Source organism: Strix aluco, chromosome 11 (genome assembly GCF_031877795.1).
Source record: "Strix aluco isolate bStrAlu1 chromosome 11, bStrAlu1.hap1, whole genome shotgun sequence".
Taxonomy (NCBI): domain Eukaryota; kingdom Metazoa; phylum Chordata; class Aves; order Strigiformes; family Strigidae; genus Strix; species Strix aluco.
This window is the reverse complement of record NC_133941.1, coordinates 5,172,451-5,190,960: the sequence shown is the minus strand read 5'-3', so window position 1 is coordinate 5,190,960 and position 18,510 is coordinate 5,172,451. Positions and strand designations below refer to the sequence as shown.

General features: G+C 41.4%; 1 protein-coding gene across 1 annotated transcript in view; it reads right to left on the bottom strand.

Annotated features, from left to right (window-relative positions):
- Positions 1-18,510, bottom strand: part of PTPRG (protein tyrosine phosphatase receptor type G) — a 408,208-nt gene that overhangs the window by 175,504 nt on the left and 214,194 nt on the right. The window contains exons 3-4 of the mRNA XM_074835886.1: positions 13,203-13,382; positions 8,034-8,182 (exon numbers count right to left, since the gene is read on the bottom strand). Of these exons, the coding sequence (XP_074691987.1) occupies positions 8,034-8,182; positions 13,203-13,382 (329 nt within the window). The remainder of the gene's footprint in view (positions 1-8,033; positions 8,183-13,202; positions 13,383-18,510) is intronic.

Sequence of the window (18,510 nt, the reverse complement as noted above, 5' to 3'; positions counted from 1 at the left end):
AAGTTCCCAAACCTAAAAAGCTATGAGCAATTTGGGAAAACTTGGCTCCATAAGACCGAGGTGGCCATTTTCACTGACAGCAATAGTCTTCTAATAGCTGGAGGAGCAAGTTTCTCTCCACAGCATTACTGAAGCCCCCATATCTAGCCATGCTAAATGAAATGGTGCTTCTGTCCAAGATGTATTTGCACAGAGAGATGCTGAGGTTCAGTTGATTCCTCACCTCACTTCTCATCTTGGCTAAAGCCTCCACACACAGAGTCCCTACCGTCACTGCTGGGGGAAAGGTGGTTGACATGGACATGTCAGAGAAGAGCTCCTGCTAGATGTCCCTTTGAGTCTATCAAAGTCCTAGCCTGTTCCTTACAGCTAGAGCCAAATGAAGTCACCTCCTCATAATGAAACGCTCTACCCTGCAAAAGCCAGACAGATACTCTAACATGGTAGCTACCTAACCTGGTGAAGCAGCAGAAATCGTTATCACCTGCTGTCTTCTTACTTCTCCTTCCATAATCAAGTAACTATCCCAGAAGAACAGAATTTGGCAAGCTCCTATACATACTTTTTTCCCTTTTCTTGCCACATTGAGTGCTCAGAGTGAATGCCAGTAAATCCACTGGCCTAAGTACCCACTAAGCTCAGCACGTAAAGCTCACCTTTACAGCTGAGGAGAGACAGTCCCATTTTTCTAACTCAGACAATCCCACATTTCAAGTAACAATCCCATTGAATCTGCTACCTTTCATTAAAGCAGCTCTTATAACTCTGTCAAATTCTCCAACCTTTGTATTGATTTTTTTCTCCTATTCAAAATAACTCTCCTTTACAACAAGAGCTGGCTGTCAGCCTCTTATCTCTTATTTTCACCCCATCTGATCCTACTTCTTCTTGCCAGTCTTTCCAGATTCCAATTAATCATGTAGAAAATCAGGGATTTATGTTAGGAGGAATGTATAACTCTTAGCTCATCATTAACATACTGTAATTGCAGTGTAGTGCTACTGCCTCTGACCTTTTCAACAAGACAGTGGAAAACCTTTGGGGAAAGCAGGACATTCCCAGCCAACACGAAAAGAGTTATATCTGGTTCATGTTACTGTATAGTTATTTCAAAATAAAATTCTGGATGTGCTGTAACATTTGCAACTCACTCTAGAAATTACTGGGGCCTGGCAGGCAGCACGAAGATGCTGCCATAAAACCAAACTGCTGTTACGTCCCTAAATTTTGTCTGGGTCTCTACACGAACAGTCCCAAGATACACTAACCCCTTCACTAAACATATTTTAATTTCAGACCATCCTCTCATGTTTCTTCTTAATTATCACGGGGCATTCACAGAAAAGATCAGCCAGATGGAGACTAAATATTTCACTACTACAAGATGAAGCATTCTGCACTAAAATGGAACCTTGATTGCAATAAAGTCATTAATTAGAGTCTCAACTGATTCTCCTGTCAGTATATCGAAGGCACTAAAGACAACTGTGAGGAGACAGTGTATCAGCTACACCAAGGAAAATAAAACAGTAAACCAGACAGTTATGAGATGATGCTTAACTTGCGCTGCTCACAGTCTTTACAGTGCAACATGATGGAAACTCAGCCATGTGCTCAATATAACTATCCATTTTATGTTTTAAAATTATGACACACTGATTTCCTGACGATAAGAAACAAGTTTTAAAAGTGGTGAAGAGCGAAGAGGAGTAAAGTCTGGAGACTCCTGGAGTAAAATCTCACTTTACTGGAGATAAGACAGAGCAGTAGTTTTGGCTTTTTAGTATCTCGTATTTTTAGAGTTTTTTTTATGGCTATCTGGACCCCTGAAGACTGCGGGGAAAGGGGAAACAGAAGACTCTAAGAAAACAGACTGAAAAAAACAGGCTAAGTGTCAGTTTGAAAAAAAAAGAAAAAAATAATTAAATGTGAAAATCCCCAAGCCATCTCCTTGTCTGAGTGATTAAGTCAGGGTGCTGTAAGAGATGTAGATGGAATAAGCAGTGCATGCTAAATTCCCTGGACACTCTATAGCACAGACAACATGAGTATGGAGCCAAATCCTCACTCAGAGTTTCACCAGCACATCTCCCATCAAAGTCACTGGGAGCTCTAAGCATCCCCCTATACGTGTGGATGTGGTCCTCGGAGAGAATATTATAGTAAAATTACTTCAGACAGTCAAAGCCTCTCACTGTGATATATTCCCAATGGTCCTCTTTAGGTCCCTCCATCATTTATTGACTTCTACTTTGCTACATCCTGCCAGATGGAGGCAAGGAAATTTGAAGAGCAACTAGTAAACGAAATATAAGGAAATAAAATGAATGCTGGCTCCCTGTTTCACAATTAGTCTTTACTTATGCTTGAAGCCAACACCAGAGATCTTTGCAAAATTACAATTACCAGATATGCTGGATGCCAGAAATAATAAACCCAGCTGCAACGCAGCAACATAGGGTGTTAGTTCTCTCCTGCACATCAAGAAAAGATACTGTGATACATTCATCTTTTAATGTCAAAAAGTGTGCACAAATCTAAATAGACTTACAAATGCACCAAGAATAAAACTGAAGAACAGAAAAGGCCCCAATTCTAACATTAAAAAGTAAATATCCCCTGCCATCCGCAGGTGGACAAAAGGCTGGACATATACCATAGATGACTCCAGGTGTGATAGAAAGACTTAACATTCAGGATAAAACAAAAACCATTAACTAGTCTCAGTTTATTCCCCATAGTAAAGGTTTTTGTGCACTGAATACCACACATTTCTTCTACATTAATGACACTGATTGTCTTCTGCTGGCGATAAAATAAAACATTAGAATTTAAGTGATATAACGAGAGGTAGGATAGCACACAACGATAAACTTTGGCAAGAAGATCTGAGTATTCAAATCAGAGCAACTAGCTGTAGATCTAGACCATGCTGAAGTTACTATGTATATTCAAAGGGAAGAGGAAGAAAATCAAAGAAGTAGCAAGAACAAAGACACCATTAGAACCTGGAAAGTCTTCTAAGAAACACACTTAAAGAAGAGCAAGAATTGTTAATGCAAATGATTGTTTTGTAATAATAATTTAGCAAAATTAATCTATCAACATAACGTAAAAGCTTGTTAATCAACATGAAAGGGTGTTAGCTCTTCATTTTCTGCTGGGATGGTTTAGGGGGGTTTGTTGGTGGGTTTTTTTGATTTTTTTTTTTTTGTTTTTGACGGAGAAGAACTTGAGAGCTCCAAAAACATGCAAGTTGGCACTTGTGAGTACAAAATCACATTGCTATTTCAAAAGCCAAGTTTATGTTGCTATTACCAATTTGGCCTAGACAGTGCAAGTTTGTTCATGTAAGATTAAAGGGATGAGGTCTCTATGGCATATTGCAGTATGGTCCTTGGAATAAGATTCTCATTTACTAAATAAATTACTGTATATTACTGTATAATGGTGTTCACATTATAACTGACAATTAGCGCCATTAAAGAGAAAGCTCATAAACAGCCAAAGCTCACATCAAATTAACACAGTCATGATTAAAATCACTCTTCTGATTTCTGCTCTTCACAGAAATAATCAGCATTTTGCATAAAAATGAGTATGAAGCAGCTCAAAAATCACAGTTGTGCTGGGACGGTGGTACCAAACTCCGCCAGCACAGCACTGCCACGTCAGCTCTTTGCTTGCTTATGAAATATTAAGCGGCGGGTTTCCCTCCTAGCAGGCAACCCACACGGCGTGCCCTGCCCGCCACAAGCTCTGCGCAGGCAGGGCCGGTAACCAGTGCAGTGACACCGGAGATTAAAGCGCTGCAATTACTCCTCTTGGCTCTAATGAGGGGAACCTGGATTCTCTCCTGGCCCGAGGGAAGCTCATCTTCTTTAATTTTGTCACTTCGCCATTTAAATGGTTTCTAGCGTTTGCATGTTCATTTATACTGCTTCAACTTCAGAAAGAAAAAGAAAAACTTGAGTAATTATAGTGTAGAAAAACAATAACAAAATACAAAGGAGTCAGCAATTCATTAAAATTTAGAGATTGCAATGTTAAAAACTTTTCTTAACTTGAAGGAAAAAGGAGAGAGAGACTTTTTCAAAGCTGGCGCAGAGCCCATGTCCTCATTAGGATTCACGCTCCACTTGCACAGCAATACACTAATGGTATTGCTTTAATCTTCAGCATCACAGCACTAGTTCTTGGCCTCACTCAGATGTTGGTGCTAAAATGGCAAGAAGGAAGGAAAAAGAAACTTCACGTCAATACTGACCATGCCTGGTATCAAACTGGAACCTGGTTATGGATGAAAGTTTGAAACACGTGTACATCTCTGTTCATGAATGCTACTTCAGATTCAGCCAAGCTCATAACTGCTTCATAAGGCTCAAGTATCACCAAGGAAAATCCAATCAATAAATAAGCAATCAAGACCACATAATGAAAGTATACCATTACATATGCCATGGTTTTTGAAAAGGAATCACAATATGCTACATATGCATAAAAGTACTGCAAGATAATACGCCTTTGATCCAACATGACTTTAAAGCAGGAAACAAAAGGATGTTCTCATATATCTTACCAACTAATTTAACATATAAATCACAAAAAAATATGATCCAGATGGGCTTCAATGAAGGAAACCAATTAACGTAGACAGCCTTACCATCTGACACATTAGTTGTAATAATAAAAACCAAACAACATGGTCAAACAATAATGCTTTGTATTATATCTGACATTTCTAATTAGTTTCTGCATCCTCTTCAAGAAAAAAAGACTACCAGCAAGCACTTTGTTTCCCAGAGGAAAAAACATCTAAACTTCATGTGCACAGAGCATAGTCTATGGATGAAGCTGATCTATCTGCATTCCCTTGGGATGTGCTTTGGAACTAATGGGTTTTGCATAGTCCACATCTGGTTGCACAATTAGACTCAGAAAATGTTTCCTTTCAGCTGCACCGCCACTCTTACTGCTGCAGACCTGGAATGCCAATACGTGCACGGCTCCTTAAAAGCTTTACCTACATTCACAGGCTCAGAATAATCGGAATCACTTGGGCTTTGCTTTCTGTAGGATAGGATTTTGTTTTTTCCTGTCTACAGCCTTCCTAGAAATGCCACTTCTCAAATAAAGTACAGTATTTCTGGCACAGACCTCCCAGCATCAGGCAATTAGGGCTGCATCAGACAGTTGCAAGCTGAACTACAATTAGCATTACAAATTAAAAGCTCCACCATGCATACATGTACAGTTACTGTTTGAGAGGTCTAATCCCAGCTATGAGGACTGGTTTTGCACGTATCAGCAAGGACGCAGTTTCACCACCTTAGACCTGCTGGACCCTTCAAAATTCACCCATGAAAATCCTTTTCAGCACATGATTGAAACTTGGAATTCTTTGGTAGGAGGTAGATAGCGTCACAACATGGAAAAGCTTGGTTTGGAAACTGCTCTTCCTTTAGAAAATAGTAAAGGGAAGGCTGTGGGAATTCTGCTAATGCCATCATACCCTGGAAGGCCAAAGAACAGAGGTTCATGTCACTGCAATGAATACAAATCACCTAGAAAATTACATTCCCATTATTAGGATTAACACTAAACCTATCTGATACAGCAATTTATTTTGCACAGCATTCATAAACAAATGACCTAAATTCTGAAAGGCAGTCTCCCTTTTTTTTTTTTTTTTCAGTTTTAAAGTAGAAAAAATTAGTATTCCAACCAATTGAAAAGAAAATGAAGAATATTTAGACCAAAGGAAAATTATTTCCTAGGAATTTGCTTTTTTCCGAAGTAAAATAGCTTCTATTCATCAAGCCAGCATAAAATAGCCTTGGCATCATAAGAAAGGGTTTGTGGAGTGGAAATACTATTTCTGACACAAACAAGAAGGCCCAGGCTCCCTTACCATCTCCTGTCCCTGAAATTCTAAAAGAGGAGTTAACTGACTCTGTAGACTTCCTGAGTGCTCCTTCTGCCACCCAGAAACAGGTTTACAAATATCAGTATTGCCAACTGACACAGACAGGGCAGCATGACAATCACAGAATGGTTTGGGTTGGAAGGGACGTTAAAGATCACCTAGTCCCAACCCCCCTGCTATGGGCAGGGACACCTTCCATTAGACCAGGTTGCCCAAAGCCCCGTCCTACCTGGCCTTGAACCCTTCCAGGGAGGAGGCAGCCACAGCTTCTCTGGGCAACCTGTGCCAGGGCCTCACCACCCTCACAGTAAAGAATTTCTTCCTTATATCTAATCTAAATATACCCTCTTCTCAGTTTAAAACTGTTACCTCTTGTCCTATCCCTACACTCCCTGATAACGAGTCCCTCCCCACCTTTCCTGTAGCCCCTTTAAGTCCTGGGAAGCTGCTATAAGGTCTCCTCGGAGCCTTCTCTTCTCCAGGCTGAACACCCCCAACTCTCTCAGCCTGTCCCTCACAGGGGAGGTGCTCCAGTCCCCTGATCATCTTCATGGCCTCCTCTGGACCCTCTCGAGCAGGTCCATGTTGTTCTTATCCTGGGGGCCCCAGAGCTGGACACAGCACTGCAGGGGGGGAGTAGAGGGGGAGAATCCCCTCCCTGTACCTGCTGGCCACACTGCTCTGGATGCAGCCCAGGACATGGCTGGCTTTCTGGGCTGCAAGCGCACATTGCTGGCTCATGGTCAGTCTTCCATCCACTACTACTCATTCTCCATAGGACAATGTTTGGGCCTTTGCTCCATGTGTTCAAGGGTGGCCCCTTGTGAGAAATCACAGTTACATCAAGCCAGAAGCTGTTGGAAAAGCTCATTAAAAAGAAGATAAAAAAATTCTCTGCCTCACAGAACACCCAATGTACAGGTTCAGAATTGGGAGACAATTATGTGATGGGGCAGTAGGAGCAGGGAGGTGAAAATCAGAGGTTTTGGTTTACTACAACCTCCCTTTATGCTTTGGAAGCCCCTTCCCACCTCCTGAAAAATGTGATTTGGCTAAAGCCACATGTGATGAATTATGGCAAGCTGGGGGCTGAATCAAGTTCTTGCAAGACCCAGACCACAAGACAACCACTTCTGCCCACACGTGAGCTTTCTGGGCAAGCGCAGCTCCCCGAAACCTGCTCACATCCACATGCCATGCTCTGAAAGTGCTTATCTGCTTACCAACAGGCAAAGTTAATCCCTGATAACATCTCTTTTATCTCACCATGCAAAACCTTGAATATAGAGTGAAAAGTATCAACAAACTCTTTTGACACAGAAAACATTTCACTGATGGCAGAGGGACTATCAGCCACAAGTCAAGACACAAACTCACCAGGTTCCACAGCAGCCCACGGTGCCGGGACCCTCCCTGCCATCTAAAGGCAGGTCCTCGTGGTCAGCTGCAGTTGACCAGCCCCGTGCTCTGAACACGGGCATGTTCACAGGGCGCTGTGCCCGAGCTGATACCTTGCTCTGCTGCGACACGGCGCTCTGCTACGATAGCTGGACGGCTGTCAGCCCAGGGCTGGCTCCCGCACAGGCAGAGGAAACGCACAAGCTGTTTGCAGACATTTATGTAGATGCCCTGTTAGTACAAGGCAAGGGACTGCAGCTGACACAGGTAGAGAGAGGGCTGTACGTCTACAAGGAAGCAATACCGATGAAAGACAGTGGTCTCAGCACGACGGCTCCCAAACCGCTGCTATTTGTTTGTAAGCATCATGGGAAAGAAAAGATTTGGAGGACAACGAGGTCACTTTACAGATATTTGCAAGAAGATCCTCCCACACATGAAAAGCTTATGGGAGAAAGGAGAAAAGTGGCTGTTTGCAAGTTAACCCATGGGACGTGAGAGCTGGCAATGCTAGCAAAGCGGAGCTCAGAGCTGACATTGCAAAAGCACATAAGAGATGATAGATAGAGTGCTGCGAGGGCCGGAAGGGCCTTGAAAGTGATATGTTCACTGAAGGAAACATTGCCCTATTTCACAGTCGTCTCAAACTACAGCAATACATTCTGATTTTATTTTTTTCGAGAACATAAGCACATGTCTTTCCACTCACCTCAACGGGGAACCTCTTGCCATTGATGCTGTGCTCAGAGCCAGCTGATCCATTGCTTTGACCCCAGTGAAACTCCACTTTCTCTGCCTTGAATCTGCCCGGCAACCCGGCGCCACTGACAAAATAATCGTCCTTCAGCAGGATAGCAACTGCACACACAGAACAAGAAGAAAGACATTCTTAGCACAGTTTTTCTGAAGCATTTACAATTTTTGCTCATTATATTAGAACACTTCTAATGCAAGTAGAATGTCGCGTCATCATTTTCCTCTTTACAGGGATTGATTTAAAAAAAAGTCTACAAGTAATGTTGGCTAATTATGGAAGCGATTATCAAGTTACATAGACTACAGAAAATCCCAAAGTCCAAATTTCTCAAGGACTTTTTGACCTTCTTATTGGACTTTGATTAAAATTTAAATGGCAAATTTCATCAAAACCTGTTTAATGTGGTTCCAGAGAGTAACGGCTGTCCACGTTCCTTGGCCTTACAAACCACTGAAGGTCTGTAGATCACAGGTTAGGAAAAGAATGGATCCTCTGTTTGTTGGATTTCCTCCATTTTGGGGGGGTGGGAGAACCCCTATGCCCTGTCCCACCTCAACTCTTGGACATGGTGAGTACTTCCCTCAGCATCCCTGCTCCCCCTTTCTGTAAAATGGGGGGAGTGACAATGTTTTTGAGACCCACTCATGAGACGTCCTTCATAAGAACTGGGTTTTATTACAGTAACTCTGACATTATTATGCGATTCAGTAAGGGTCAAAAGGATCTTCTCTGTATTTTCTTTTCATTTCCAAGAGCCTTTGTATTTTGCGTAACAATAAAAGCTGTAGGTCCGAACAGAGGGCAAAATCACATGGTGAAAGCTGGTGCATGTTACAGGGGAGGTCTGCGGTCCAACCAAGAACTGAATCCAGCTTTCAAAAAATTCCTGTCTGCTGCTCTCACTACAGGATCACCTGTCTTTCCAGCACCTCCCATTTTTAATACACATGATTCCTAAAAACTACTCCCTACAAAATCCTTTCTTCTCATCCCTTATGAAACTGTTGCTTAAAAACAGAACTAAAATTAGAATTTTGTTCTTGTAAAAGCCATTGCAGACCACCGTTTGCTGTGCCCAGAATCCTGTGATTAAAGTTTTTGGGTTGGTTTTTTGGATTCTTTTTTTTTTTAATGGGAATAGCATAACCCACAAGGATTTCTCTGTGTTCTCAAGCCAACTGTGTCATCACAATGGGAACATTAATATAAATCCAATTTTATTATGTAAGAGGGAGGATTTTATTCACTGCTGAAAAAACAAAAAAGCTAGTTGTGAAATAAAAGTGATTCTTCTGTTGGTGAATCAGTGGCAGGCTTCACTGCAGGCTAGGCTTTCTGCCACACCAGGGCTGCCCTCCTGTGAGTACAGACAGTTGGCTACAGCAGCCTCACCTCAGGTGCAACTGTACCATTTAGACACATCCCAACTTTGAATTCTTTATGTTAAAACCATCTAAATGTTAAATTGCATGAGATGTTCAGATGTGTCTAAATAGTGTCAGTGACATCACAGGGCTATCTTCTTCCATGGTTTCTGGTTCTTCCAGCACTCCCTTTGCATCAAAGCGTGTGTGTAGGAAGATGGGTGGTGCAGGACTGGTTATAGGATACTGCCCATGTCAGCCAGGGTACTACTGGTGGTCACTGCTTTCTTACACCAAATCTGTGAAACATAAGTGACTGAAAGCACTGCTGCTCTCTTCCTCCCTTAAAAAATTCTCCATGAGCTTAGCAGTATTTTACATACTGAAAATCTCACTCAACTGGTTATAAATTCCATAGATAAAATTGTAGGAAATGAGGAATACAGGAAAGCAGATTAGTGTGCATCTGTTAAAAACCTCTGTGGGGATTCAGTTGCATCTAATAAATATTTGATAGTTCCTAAATCATTTATGGCTCTGTCAGGGGTCATTTTACTTGTTTTAGATGAATAATTAAAAGGATAATTAGGAGGATGTACAATCTGAAATGTTCATCTAATTGTTCATTTTACAGTATTTCTTACACTGCTGAGCTGTACGACACATGTTCCCATCACCTTCCTGTCTTTGCAGCATTCCCTTATTGCCAGTGATGTGGGGGCTTCCTTCCCTTCTATGTGCAGGACTGGAATAACCAAACATCACCTTACAGGGCTTCGGGAGCCACTGCTTTTATCCAATGATTTCTGTAGAGTGCACAGCAAGGAATCAACTCCCAAAGCCCACTAATTTAAAATACTATGTAATTGAGATTACAAAACCAAGGGAGGTGGTGCACAGCCACCAGGATCGCAAGTGCATGACGCCATTTGCAGGATCAGGGCTGGAGCTGTATGCTCATAGCCCTTGTGAGAGCAAAACTAAACCTGGATGCAAAGCAGCTCTTCCCCTGCCTTAAGCAGAGCAGCACTGATGGTCAGGACCAGAGTGAGGCACACCATGTAGGAAAAGTACTTAACAAAAACACATCTCTGGCAGAAAATTTTAGTAGGTTTCTCTAAGCAGAAGGAGTTTTTAGAAGTTCTCAGTGACCTGAAAAGGGGTGAAGTGGCAATGTCTGCATAGTGCTGGAGATGGTACTGCTCCCACGGGTGCTCTTCCCATGGGGCAGGTCAGGTTCGAAGAAGCCTCATCAGCCTCAGGCCCAGCTGACACCAGCTAACACTTAATTATAAGGTGGCACAAATGAAAACAACTAATGCAAATACAACTATGAGATGTGCTTATACTCTCCAAGTGATCTTTACCGCTTGGGAACCAGCTACTATGGTGATGAAATCGAACCCACATTAGTGCCTTTGCCAGTGAAATCATGCACAAAAGCATTTCTAGTCAAGACAGGGGCTTAATGAATCCATTTCCATTTTCTGAATGAAACCCTGTTTTCTGTATATTGCCTGCCCTTTACGTGATATAGGGGGGAAGAAAAACAAGAAAGAGCAGCACAAATCTAAAGAGCAAAAACCTCTTTACCTTTTAACATTTCAGAGCATAAAAATAACTAATTGTTCTATCCTAAAAAAAATGTACTAGGTCCAATAGCAATAACAATAACCCAAGTAACACATTTCCTGCCAGTTAATGAGCGTCAAGGTTAAGGGCCTTTGGCTTTCCCTCAGACCCCTGTCTCTTTTAACCAGTCATTAATTGCTGAGAAATGCCCTCTACATCCGTCACCATTGCTTAAACAGATATTTAGTTTACTGTCTCTGTCAGTCTGTAACATGAAGGTCTCATGTGGCCATCTGCTCCAAGACTCTGCTGCCAAAATGCATCGCAATTTATGGCACAGCCTGCCTCTATGTTCTACCCACAAGCCAAAACATCCTACTTGGTTTGCTGCTCTACCACTTACCACCTTAAAAATTAATCCCAGGCAAGTTTCTTCAGAAGGTCAAGAAAACCAAGAAAAGGAATGGGACTTGATAAAAGAAGGGAGGAGTTAAGAGCTCAGCAGAAGAGATCAGGGATGACAGCAAGGCAAAAAGAGTCGTCACGTTACCAGTAAAAGGCCGTAAGTTACCAAGAAAAGTGACAGTTACTGTTGCTCTGCGAAGCAATAACTTGTCAGCAAAAATCCATACCCCAATGGGTGAGGAAATCAAATATAGCGGCAGTGCTAAAATCACCCAGCAGAGAAGACTGAAGATACAACTTTCATTGCCAACTGCGTGGAGACTGGGAAATTTGCTGGCACGTTTCAGTTCAACATGGTTTCCTATTATATGTGCAGCAATATGTTCCTATTACACATACAGTACAGCATTAGCATCTTTCTTAGAAGAATAGCACCATCACTTTTTCGTGGTATTTCTAATTACGTTTATTGCTGGTTACTACAAACACTCCTATGCTACCAAAAGGGCAGGGTGCATAACATGAATAGATTAATTAAGCACCAAATTTCCATAGCATTCAACCTTGCCTGAACCTCATGTTGCTACAGAGGGCAACAAAGTCAGGATTTCAAAGCAAACAGGAGCATTTCTCAGTGAAGCTGGAAAAAACCCTCAGAAATGCATCAAAAACCCAAGCTATGCCTGGTGGTGGTTTATGTTAACTGGATTTGCTTTGCGGTGAAAGAAAACAGGATCACAGCCTGCCACTCCATCTCATCTGAGGGGCAATAACTCTCAACTCCTGCTAAGATCCTGAATTGCTGGAACTGGATCTGAAGCGCTTGCTGGACTCCGGGCTGCGGCTCAGATCCAAAGTCCCCTGGAAGCAGTGGGTGTATCTGAGGTCACGCTGCGTGCACAGCTGTGTTGCAAACTCCCGGAGCAGGTACATGCCCTGGGTTTTGCTAGCAGACCTCTGGCTAGGGACACGTTACATAAAGCACTTCTAGGGATGCATGTCGAATGTTAATAAAGATAAAAACATACTTCCAATAAATAAAATTGAATTAATTAGTGGTTTAATCCAATTCCCTAAAAATATTTGACCTTGTCAAATGAAGAGGGTGGCCTTATAATTTCTGCTTTTTATATTTTTAGAATTAAAGAGTAATCAAATGCATGCGGCTTTGCATATAAATCAACCTTGACCCTTCAGTGAACTGTTTTGGTAAAAATAAGCAGTACTCTGACTGTTCTTTTCTCTAAAACCCAGAACAGACAGAGCAGAAGAGAATTCAGTTCAGTGAAGAACACAGTGCTATAATCATATCAGAAACACATTAATAAGCCCCCACTACTCTGAGCAGTTATTGCTTTCTTCTCTAAAACCTTCCAATTTCTAAGACTTCCCCTTTCCTTCCCCCTGAGCCTTGCATCTCAGCATTCTTTTGGATTAGATGTTACAGCCTCCCAAAGCTGATAATTCAAGGTTACACCTTGAAACTCTTATACAGCCTTTTATTCTGAGGAACAACTGACTACCAGGAGAATTATTTTATATCGAGAACCTGAAAAAAAAAATCCCTTAAAAAAAACCCCTTAAAATCAATCTGCAGAACTAGTTTTGCACAGAATGCAGAGGCAGAGATAGGTGGCTGCTGCTGGAAAATCATATTTAAGAAAAAAAAAAAGCAGCAAAACCCAAACAACAGAACAATGAAAAAGGAGGAGGGTGGAACATGGCTTGAATTTTTAATTGACTGCAGGCAGACGATGGAGACAAACAAAAAAGAACATACCCGTTTTTCCTGTGTTTTTCATCCAAGTCTTGTTTGAAGATTCACTGTCAAAACCATCAAGCTGCAATTCTTGATACTCATCTCCAACATGGGCCTGATGGTCTATGATGTCTATGGGAGACTGGTGAGACCCTCCGCACTTCTCGCTGGAAGTAACCCAGTGCTCGGGACCATAGGTACCTGTTAAAAAATACCAGTGCCAATTAACACTCCAGTGGCTCAACAGTTCGAGGTATCTCTTAAATAAGAGGATGAAGCACTTAAGCTCCCCAGGTGACTCCATCGCAGTTACATTTCTCGCATTTGAAAGAGGTTAAGACTTGTAAACTTATGGGGAAATTGAAATCCATTAGCTCTGAGCAGTACTCCAGCTTTGCCTCTAGCAGTAATGAACAATGGTTTTTTTTAAAAAAATTTCTATTCTATAAAACTATCTGCAATTCCCAAGTTCCCCTCGTGCGTATGTTATCAATTAGCATGGTGTTACAGCAACTTTCCTAAAGCTTCAGCCTTAATATATTACTATATAGTTTACCTTTTCACAGGAGACAAATAACGTAACAGCTACCCATTAACTTGTGTTTATGCAATACTCTGCTTAGATAATATGATCTTTATTAATGATCTCATTTCTTTTGGAGGTTTTGAAGCCAGAAAAGATAAAAAAAAAAAAAAGAATTAAGCTAAATGTATATTAGTAAAATTTGAAAAAAAAAAAAAAAAATTACTCTGAATAGGAGGACAATGACCTGTCAGGAAAATACTATAACTTTCTTTTGCTGCTCTTACATGAGTTTTCTGTTCTTCCTTGTTAGCACAGTCTGTTCTCACCTGATATAAACTACTCTCTCAAAACAAGTCAGTTCAAATATTAGCAGTAAATGAGAAGCTCCAAGGACTGACAGGCTGTGTCTTGAATACGCGGCTCTACCTGGGCACATCAGAGCCATCCATATTACATGACAGCTAGCCAAAAGCAAACACAGAGCTAAATACTCTCACCTCTCCTCCCCTCCATACCCCTCTACTCTCTTTTTCTATTTAAAAAAAATTCAGGGAGTAGTTTAAGTTCTGGAAAGCAATATAAGCTTCTGTATTTTTTGAGCCCATCACGAGCCACTTTTCAAGGTCAGTAAGAGAAGAGCATGCTACAGCTACGAAGAGAAATGATACGAGCAGCCTCTGTCCCCAGCATGTCAGGGTCCTCATAAGCTCAGCATAAACTACTAAAAAATACTTTAAAGTGTTAAGATACTCATTGTCATCCCAGCTGTCCACCCAACTCACAAGGCACAGGAGGAGTGGTGCATCCTGCCCCTGTTCTGGAGCTTTCATCAGCTCCAGATTACTTTTTGGTGTATGAACAGATCCGCAACCCCCAAACTGTTTAACTAAATTTCATGACAGGATTGCATCAGCGCTGCTGGGAGAAGAGAAGCAGCAGTGTCTTATGGTGTGGCAATGGAGCCGCAAGAGGTAGTATCGCAAACCACCAGTAAATCTGCCAGAGGTTGTCTGCCACAGCCCTAACTCACCCTGCCCATTCTGCAAGGTTCTCCAGTACGAACAGTCAATAAAAATAATATGTAAAAATAAAAGGTTTCAGGCAAAGACCTTGTCATCCCCACCATATACCAGTTCTAGATGCACTATAACACCAGGGACCTTCAGCAGCACATGCAGAAGGATCTCCAGTGAATTTCAAATTTTTCTTGACCTCCCTCTCCAACTCTTAAATTGTATTAACGGAGACTAAGAGATTATCTTCCTATGAGTGCAAACAGTGGTTTAAGCTCCTGAAATAACAGCACAGAGTTCTTGTAAAGCACTTTTCGCTCACAGTTCTTGAAGTGCTTTACAGCAGGGATCAGCAACATTATTGTCATGTAAAGACAGGGAAATTGATAGCCTGAGAAGGGAAGCAATTTGCCCAAGCTCATCTACCAAAACCAAGTTACAACCCAGAGTTGAACTCTGCTCTCCCGAGACCCCTGATGTCATACCTGTATCGTACCTCTGAACTACACAGTCAGCATGTCTGTTCGATAGGCAGACAGCAGTAAATGATGCACCAATATGCATTTATTACCTTGCATCTGAGAAGCATATGTAAATTCGATTAGTGCCATCCAAACCCAGCAGTTGTGAAGGCCAGTTTCTTTGGCCCCTGGGTTTTAATCTGTCTAGTTGCAAAATGCATTCTTCCTATCTTCCCGTGGGCTAATGTGGGACACTTAATCAATAGCAAGATTCTGTGCTATACTCATCACACACAAATGCTGTATGGTAACCAAAACAAGAAGAAAGTGTTTTACTTTCAATTACAATTAGGCAAAACTGCAATGTCCTTTAAAAATCGTTTACATCTGCCCAGGTTAAAAATCAGTTTCGTTTATCTCACAGTTCAACTTGTATTGTCAGCAAAAGCCACTTCCAGTTAATTTCCCAATGTACCACAACCAAGGAGAACAGAATTATTAAAAACCCTACCTGGGGAAAACCAAACGTGTTCTGCTCAACCACAGATATTTTTCCTGAATCAGGATGCTCTTACTAATTGGTTTGCAGTGAATTAACTGGCAATTCAGATTTACTTTTCATATAACCTTGCATTTACTCCATGAAATTTGGGAATTTGCGTTAAAATGTTTAGTACTACACATAATCATCAAACCTGCCAGCTCTCGTTTTTTGGCTTTGTTATAAACATGGGGTGAGGTTTTCAAACGCACTCTGCTCACAGAGGCTATCGCAGTGGTTTCAGCTGTGCATTCAAAAGGAGCTGTGCACTCAAATTTTTCTTTTTTAAGTATTTTGGTGTCAATGGGGACTTTTTTTTTTTTTTAAGAGTAGGCAGATTTATTTTAACAGGGACCGTAGGGTTCCTTCCATGCATCTTGTCACAATGACCTTTTTTTTTTTTTTTAAAAAAAAAGAATAGCCAGCTCTCAACCAATCTGCAGTGAAAACTGTCTTGTCAAAATGAATAAAATAAACTATAAGGGTAAACAAACAAACAAACCACTATGTTGAACTAAAACCTCAAGTGACTTCAGTACCTGGACTGACTCTCACTGAAATGTAGCTTTTCACAGACCTTTAAAGGCTTGTATAGCTTTGTATCATCTTAGGAAACGTTAATTAAGTCTGGGGTTTTTTAAAATTAATTTAACTTGTTTGGATTAATTTAAGAGCAATACATCTCCTTCTATAGATACAGTAGCTTCACTTGCTTCTAAACCCTAAGTTACAAAAAAACTCCAGCAGTATCTGCTCTCTTCATATCATAGTATTAGTTTTCATGCATAAAATGTTTCCGTACTGGTGCTGAATTATTAAAGAAAAATCTAATGCAGTGAAACTCTTTCAGCAATTCAAAACCCCAACTTAGTGCTGGTGCTGTGACTCCAAGTCCTGACATCCCAAATTACAGTCATAAGGCTAAGCTCTGATTTAGAGGTTCAAGACCTGCTAGTTAAAATCAGCACATGATTTTATAAACGGCTACGTTTTTCATTAATTTCTTTCAGAACTTTTTGATATGCAAATTATTACATGCAATATGACCTACACCATTATGGCAGCCATTCTAGACAGAAATAGAGGCCACGACCCCAACATCTCCATTCCCAGCAGCACAGGACTGGGGCCATCCCAGATTTTAACAATTAGCATGAAAAGGCGAAGGCGGGCTATAGGGGTGAGAAGAAAAAAATTATTTTTGAGTTTGACACCAAAGTAAATAAATTATATCCCCTACCCAGAGAAAATAAGCTCAACAACCTATAAAATGTAATCAAGAATAGTGCAGTGGGATTCATTTATTCACTGGTAGCCATCAGAAGGTTTAAGGCCTAACTGCCTGCTTTTTTCCATGGAGATTCAAGTGCAGTTTTAATTGAAACTGATCTTCCACTACAGATTTCAAATTAATTCTTCTTCCAAGTGTCTCATGCTCCAGACATCCTTGCCTTGCAAAAAACCCTATATCATTAGAGGAGGAAATAGAACACTTTTTCTAAGCTTGCAGGTATTGATTACCTATTCCTTCCATCAAAGCACAATTGCCATTCTGCACTGTATAAATCTCTTCAGCGTTAGACACTTTATAAAGTACTGAGAATTATATCATTAATCATTTGCAGTTACACCTGTCTTGCTTTATTGAATTCTTTGTTTTTTAGAACTTTAAATAAATGCTTTTAAATAAAAACATGACACTAAATAAAGACTCTGTTTCACTTAAACCTAGTAAAAAAAAATTCCTTCATTCTGTGTGTGACGTTCACCCATCTGAAAGAGTAACTTACGGCTATTTGTATTTCATTTTTCCAACAGTAAGCATCATGGCTTTAATCAAATAAAATTTGGAATGAATTTGAATTGGACTTTTAAGGGCTGACAAATAACGCAAACAAGTTAAGAGCCCTTGCCTGTGTTAATACACTTTTCCACTAAGATGGTGGGACAACCTGCAAGCAAAGGTAAACATCAGACAGTCCCACCAGTGGAGTATTTGATGCAAGAGCAGCCCAGAAACAGAATGGACTGATAACATTTGGCATCTTCAGATACTGAAGTCAGTGCCCTACCTCCAGGAAATCATGGGCTTGGGTCCAACGACTAAGTGCACACACTGGGGAAGGAAGGCTATATTCACCCCCCAGGTCAACCAAATGCATGACAGCAAGATGAGATGGTGACTGGAGAATGCCTGAGTGATGGGATGGGGCTGGGTGCTAAGGAAAGCAGTGAGGAAAGGGAAGTTGGCCACAGTGATCCCCTGAGCATTACAGAGAGATGCCCACCCCCTCCCAGCTCCTGAAGAGTGTTTTCACACCCAGTCCCACCACACAGAGGTACACAGACACTTTCTGTGTCCCCCAGCTTGGGCTGGAACAAAGGACAGAACCCCTCTCCACCGCAGCCCCACGGAAATCCTGCCCCGCATCCACTTGCATCTCAGGGAGCTGCAGAGCCCATCGATCTCCCAGGGCTGGCGACCCCGTGAGTTCATTTTGGATTGCAGCCAGGTCTCTGGGGACCTGACCTCATCTCTGCTGAAATCAGAGGCAAAAGGGCCGCTGGCTTCCAGGGAGTGAAAGCAGAGCTGGGGTCAGGAACCTCAGCAACACCATGGCTTCTTAAACGCGATGTTTCAAACAACACAACGCCAGAGATGTTATCACTCATCCTCATCTGAAATTACTTGATGCTTCCTAGATGGATTCTGCATTCTTTTCTCATGCAAAATATTCCTGTCAATGACTGCAGTATCTTTCATAGTTTTTTAATACACAGGCTGCTC